Source organism: Sebastes fasciatus, chromosome 15, assembly GCF_043250625.1.
Source record: "Sebastes fasciatus isolate fSebFas1 chromosome 15, fSebFas1.pri, whole genome shotgun sequence".
In the NCBI taxonomy this organism is placed as follows: domain Eukaryota; kingdom Metazoa; phylum Chordata; class Actinopteri; order Perciformes; family Sebastidae; genus Sebastes; species Sebastes fasciatus.
In genome coordinates, this window is record NC_133809.1 from 48,027 (window position 1) to 55,000 (window position 6,974).

The following is a 6,974-nucleotide window of genomic DNA, read 5'->3' on the forward strand; positions in this document are numbered from 1 at the left end:
CTGCTTCACTGACGGTGTGTGAAGCAGAGATACTGCAGGTCCTTCTGCTGCTGTTCAGAGCTACAGTTAACACAGATTATAACTAGATGGTGAATCAGAAGACAACTAAACTATAAAACGTTTAATCTGTGATCTGTCTTCACTCCGGTATGAAACTCAGTGATGTTGAGAGGTAAAGTTATCAGATCAGTCTGATCGGCAGCAGCGTCCAATCAATAACTGATATCCAATAAGGGGGCGTGTCGGTCGGTAAAAGACTTCCGTGCAGGATACACTGGTGTATCCTCGCTCCTCCGGCAAGCCTCCTCGCTCCTCGATCCTCGCGTCTCGATGCACAAATAAGAGCTTTGGAACGGTCTTCAAAATGGCGCACCAGAACAACTTCCGGTTCAAGCGAGGATCGAGGAGCGAGGAAATTAAAATTAAGAGCTTTGGAACGTACCCCCGGTATTCTCCCGGTATCCTCCTCTTTTTTCTTCCTGTCGTTATCTCAACCTGTTTCCACCCGGACCACAATACAGATACACCAGCTGTCGCTTCACCCGGAGAGCTGCTCCAGACCATGAAAAGAATAAAGTATATATATATATAATTTATTTATGTATATAATTTTATATATATTTATAAATATATATAGAATTAAAAGTAGGCCTATTTAACATTAAAATGCTGGTGCAAACTTCATATTTTGTTATTTTTATTATTTAAAAGTCGGAATGCAGGAAACCACGACCCCCAGACCCCCAGACCCTCAGATCCCCAGACCCCCAGACCCCGACACCTGGAGGTCCAGTCCAAACCGGTCCAGACCAGTCCAGATCAGATCAGACCGGTCCAGACCAGATCAGACCGGTCCAGATCAGATCAGACCGGCCCAGATCAGACCGGTCCAGATCAGACCAGACCGGCCCAGATCAGACCGGTCCAGACCAGATCAGACCGGCCCAGATCAGACCAGACCAGTCCAGATTAGACCAGTCCAGATCAGAGGACCCTGTACAGGTGGATCTCTTTGAGAGCGTCGGGGTCGCTGTCTCTGCCCAGGTAAACATCGTAGTCCACAGGAAGTTCCTCCACCCAGCCGGGCGGCAGCGCCTCCTGCTGGACACAAACAGGAAGTGGTTAGTTCTGGTCACTGTGTGTCTTTTCTATGTTGGAGGTCTCCCTGGTGGAGACGGATTACCTCCAACTACCCTGGTGGAGACGATCTCCCTGGTGGAGACGGTCTCCCTGGTGGAGACGATCTCCCTGGTGGAGACGGATTACCTCCAACTACCCTGGTGGAGACGGTCTCCCTGGTGGAGACGGATTACCTCCAACTACCCTGGTGGAGACGGGATACCTCCAACTACCCTGGTGGAGACGGGATACCTCCAACTACCCTGGTGGAGATGGGATACCTCCAACTACCCTGGTGGAGACGATCTCCCTGGTGGAGACAGTCTCCCTGGTGGAGACGGTCTCCCTGGTGGAGATGGGTTACCTCCAACTACCCTGGTGGAGATGGGATACCTCCAACTACCCTGGTGGAGATGGGATACCTCCAACTACCCTGGTGGAGACGGGTTACCTCCAACTACCCTGGTGGAGACGATCTCCCTGGTGGAGACAGTCTCCCTGGTGGAGACGGTCTCCCTGGTGGAGATGGGTTACCTCCAACTACCCTGGTGGAGATGGGATACCTCCAACTACCCTGGTGGAGACGGGTTACCTCCAACTACCCTGGTGGAGACGGTCTCCCTGGTGGAGATGGGATACCTCCAACTACCCTGGTGGAGACGGGTTACCTCCAACTACCCTGGTGGAGACGATCTCCCTGGTGGAGACATTCTCCCTGGTGGAGACAGTCTCCCTGGTGGAGACGGTCTCCCTGGTGGAGATGGGTTACCTCCAACTACCCTGGTGGAGACGGGATACCTCCAACTACCCTGGTGGAGACGATCTCCCTGGTGGAGACGATCTCTCTGGTGGAGACGGTCTCCCTGGTGGAGACGGTCTCCCTGGTGGAGATGGGTTACCTCCAACTACCCTGGTGGAGACGGGTTACCTCCAACTACCCTGGTGGAGACGGGATACCTCCAACTACCCTGGTGGAGACGAGTTACCTCCAACTACCCTGGTGGAGACGGGATACCTCCAACTACCCTGGTGGAGACGGGATACCTCCAACTACCCTGGTGGAGACGGGTTACCTCCAACTACCCTGGTGGAGATGGGTTACCTCCAACAACCCTGGTGGAGACGGTCTCCCTAGTGGAGACGGTCTCCCTAGTGGAGACGGGTTACCTCCAACTACCCTGGTGGAGATGGGATACCTCCAACTACCCTGGTGGAGACGGGATACCTCCAACTACCCTGGTGGAGATGGGATACCTCCAACTACCCTGGTGCAGACGGGTTACCTCCAACTACCCTGGTGGAGATGGGATACCTCCAACTACCCTGGTGGAGACGGGTTACCTCCAACTACCCTGGTGGAGACGGTCTCCCTAGTGGAGACGGGTTACCTCCAACTACCCTGGTGGAGATGGGATACCTCCAACTACCCTGGTGGAGACGGGATACCTCCAACTACCCTGGTGGAGATGGGATACCTCCAACTACCCTGGTGGAGACGGTCTCCCTGGTGGAGACGGGTTACCTCCAACTACCCTGGTGGAGACGGGATACCTCCAACTACCCTGGTGGAGACGGGATACCTCCAACTACCCTGGTGGAGACGGGTTACCTCCAACTACCCTGGTGGAGACGGGTTACCTCCAACTACCCTGGTGGAGACGGGATACCTCCAACTACCCTGGTGGAGACGGGATACCTCCAACTACCCTGGTGGAGACGGGTTACCTCCAACTACCCTGGTGGAGACGGGATACCTCCAACTACCCTGGTGGAGACGGTCTCCCTGGTGGAGACGGGTTACCTCCAACTACCTTGGTGGAGACGGTCTCCCTAGTGGAGACGGGTTACCTCCAACTACCTTGGTGGAGACGGTCTCCCTGGTGGAGACGGGTTACCTCCAACTACCTTGGTGGAGACGGGATACCTCCAACTACCCTGGTGGAGACGGTCTCCCTGGTGGAGACGGGTTACCTCCAACTACCTTGGTGGAGACGGTCTCCCTAGTGGAGACGGGATACCTCCAACTACCCTGGTGGAGACGGGATACCTCCAACTACCTTGGTGGAGACGGTCTCCCTAGTGGAGACGGGATACCTCCAACTACCCTGGTGGAGACGGGTTACCTCCAACTACCTTGGTGGAGACGGTCTCCCTAGTGGAGACGGGATACCTCCAACTACCCTGGTGGAGACGGGATACCTCCAACTACCCTGGTGGAGACGGTCTCCCTGGTGGAGACGGGTTACCTCCAACTACCTTGGTGGAGACGGTCTCCCTAGTGGAGACGGGATACCTCCAACTACCCTGGTGGAGACGGGATACCTCCAACTACCCTGGTGGAGACGGTCTCCCTGGTGGAGACGGGTTACCTCCAACTACCCTGGTGGAGACGGGATACCTCCAACTAGCCTGGTGGAGACGGGATACCTCCAACTACCCTGGTGGAGACGGGTTACCTCCAACTACCCTGGTGGAGACGGGTTACCTCCAACTACCCTGGTGGAGACGGGATACCTCCAACTACCCTGGTGGAGACGGGATACCTCCAACTACCCTGGTGGAGACGGGTTACCTCCAACTACCCTGGTGGAGATGGGTTACCTCCAACAACCCTGGTGGAGACGGTCTCCCTAGTGGAGACGGTCTCCCTAGTGGAGACGGGTTACCTCCAACTACCCTGGTGGAGATGGGATACCTCCAACTACCCTGGTGGAGACGGGATACCTCCAACTACCCTGGTGGAGATGGGATACCTCCAACTACCCTGGTGCAGACGGGTTACCTCCAACTACCCTGGTGGAGATGGGATACCTCCAACTACCCTGGTGGAGACGGGTTACCTCCAACTACCCTGGTGGAGACGGTCTCCCTAGTGGAGACGGGTTACCTCCAACTACCCTGGTGGAGATGGGATACCTCCAACTACCCTGGTGGAGACGGGATACCTCCAACTACCCTGGTGGAGATGGGATACCTCCAACTACCCTGGTGGAGACGGTCTCCCTGGTGGAGACGGGTTACCTCCAACTACCCTGGTGGAGACGGGATACCTCCAACTACCCTGGTGGAGACGGGATACCTCCAACTACCCTGGTGGAGACGGGTTACCTCCAACTACCCTGGTGGAGACGGGTTACCTCCAACTACCCTGGTGGAGACGGGATACCTCCAACTACCCTGGTGGAGACGGGATACCTCCAACTACCCTGGTGGAGACGGGTTACCTCCAACTACCCTGGTGGAGACGGGATACCTCCAACTACCCTGGTGGAGACGGTCTCCCTGGTGGAGACGGGTTACCTCCAACTACCTTGGTGGAGACGGTCTCCCTAGTGGAGACGGGTTACCTCCAACTACCTTGGTGGAGACGGTCTCCCTGGTGGAGACGGGTTACCTCCAACTACCTTGGTGGAGACGGGATACCTCCAACTACCCTGGTGGAGACGGTCTCCCTGGTGGAGACGGGTTACCTCCAACTACCTTGGTGGAGACGGTCTCCCTAGTGGAGACGGGATACCTCCAACTACCCTGGTGGAGACGGGATACCTCCAACTACCTTGGTGGAGACGGTCTCCCTAGTGGAGACGGGATACCTCCAACTACCCTGGTGGAGACGGGTTACCTCCAACTACCTTGGTGGAGACGGTCTCCCTAGTGGAGACGGGATACCTCCAACTACCCTGGTGGAGACGGGATACCTCCAACTACCCTGGTGGAGACGGTCTCCCTGGTGGAGACGGGTTACCTCCAACTACCTTGGTGGAGACGGTCTCCCTAGTGGAGACGGGATACCTCCAACTACCCTGGTGGAGACGGGATACCTCCAACTACCCTGGTGGAGACGGTCTCCCTGGTGGAGACGGGTTACCTCCAACTACCCTGGTGGAGACGGGATACCTCCAACTAGCCTGGTGGAGACGGGATACCTCCAACTACCCTGGTGGAGACGGGTTACCTCCAACTACCCTGGTGGAGACGGGTTACCTCCAACTACCCTGGTGGAGACGGGATACCTCCAACTACCCTGGTGGAGACGGGATACCTCCAACTACCCTGGTGGAGACGGGATACCTCCAACTACCCTGGTGGAGACGGTCTCCCTGGTGGAGACGGGTTACCTCCAACTACCCTGGTGGAGACGGGATACCTCCAACTACCCTGGTGGAGACGGATTACCTCCAACTACCCTGGTGGAGACGATCTCCCTGGTGGAGACGGTCTCCCTGGTGGAGACGATCTCCCTGGTGGAGACGGATTACCTCCAACTACCCTGGTGGAGACGGTCTCCCTGGTGGAGACAGTCTCCCTGGTGGAGACGGTCTCCCTGGTGGAGATGGGTTACCTCCAACTACCCTGGTGGAGACGGGATACCTCCAACTACCCTGGTGGAGACGGGATACCTCCAACTACCCTGGTGGAGACGGTCTCCCTGGTGGAGACGGGTTACCTCCAACTACCCTGGTGGAGACGGGATACCTCCAACTACCCTGGTGGAGACGGGATACCTCCAACTACCCTGGTGGAGACGGGTTACCTCCAACTACCCTGGTGGAGACGGGTTACCTCCAACTACCCTGGTGGAGACGGGATACCTCCAACTACCCTGGTGGAGACGGGATACCTCCAACTACCCTGGTGGAGACGGGATACCTCCAACTACCCTGGTGGAGACGGTCTCCCTGGTGGAGACGGGTTACCTCCAACTACCCTGGTGGAGACGGATTACCTCCAACTACCCTGGTGGAGACGGATTACCTCCAACTACCCTGGTGGAGACGATCTCCCTGGTGGAGACGGTCTCCCTGGTGGAGACGATCTCCCTGGTGGAGATGGGTTACCTCCAACTACCCTGGTGGAGACGGTCTCCCTGGTGGAGACAGTCTCCCTGGTGGAGATGGGTTACCTCCAACTACCCTGGTGGAGACGGTCTCCCTGGTGGAGACGGTCTCCCTGGTGGAGATGGGTTACCTCCAACTACCCTGGTGGAGACGGGATACCTCCAACTACCTTGGTGGAGACGGGTTACCTGGTGGAGACAGTCTCCCTGGTGGATACACCCTGACCGCCGTCAGTAACAGGTGTGACAGGTGTCTCACCTGCAGACGGTTCAGACTCTCCTGCAGACTGGGGACGGTGACCAGCAGAGATCCTTTCTTCCTCAAGTTCTCCATGATGAACCTCCACGCTCTGAACACACACACACACACACACACACACACACACACACACACACAGAACATCAGGTTGAGAACATTAAATTAGTGACAAAAAAGATCCAGACAACACACACTCCGGGTTCTCAGGTTTCCTCCCACAGTCTAAAGACATGCAGGTTAGTGTGGGTTTACTCCGGGTTCTCAGGTTTCCTCCCACAGTCTAAAGACATGCAGGTTAGTGTGGGTTTACTCCGGGTTCTCAGGATTCCTCCCACAGTCCAAAGACATGCAGGTTAGCGTGGGTTTACTCCGGGTTCTCAGGTTTCCTCCCACAGTCCAAAGACATGCAGGTTAGCGTGGGTTTACTCCGGGTTCTCAGGATTCCTCCCACAGTCCAAAGACATGCAGGTTAGCGTGGGTTTACTCTGGGTTCTCAGGTTTCCTCCCACAGTCCAAAGACATGCAGGTTAGTGTGGGTTTACTCCGGGTTCTCAGGATTCCTCCCACAGTCCAAAGACATGCAGGTTAGCGTGGGTTTACTCCGGGTTCTCAGGATTCCTCCCACAGTCCAAAGACATGCAGGTTAGCGTGGGTTTACTCCGGGTTCTCAGGTTTCCTCCCACAGTCCAAAGACATGCAGGTTAGCGTGGGTTTACTCCGGGTTCTCAGGTTTCCTCCCACAGTCCAAAGACATGCAGG

The 6,974-nt window shown here is 56.2% G+C and overlaps 1 protein-coding gene across 7 annotated transcripts in view; it reads right to left on the minus strand.

The window, feature by feature from the left end:
* Positions 1–680: 680 nt before the first annotated feature.
* The window catches only part of LOC141783164 (uncharacterized), a 13,542-nt gene continuing 7,248 nt past the window's right edge, over positions 681–6,974 (minus strand). For 5 of the 7 annotated variants that reach the window (XM_074660251.1, XM_074660252.1, XM_074660250.1 and 2 more), the window contains 2 exons: positions 6,216–6,306; positions 681–1,101 (listed from right to left, as the gene is read on the minus strand). In XM_074660251.1, the coding sequence (XP_074516352.1) occupies positions 985–1,101; positions 6,216–6,306 (208 nt within the window). In that variant the 3' untranslated portion in view covers positions 681–984. The remainder of the gene's footprint in view (positions 1,102–6,215; positions 6,307–6,974) is intronic. The other 2 variants (XM_074660253.1, XM_074660248.1) reach the window with 1 other exon arrangement.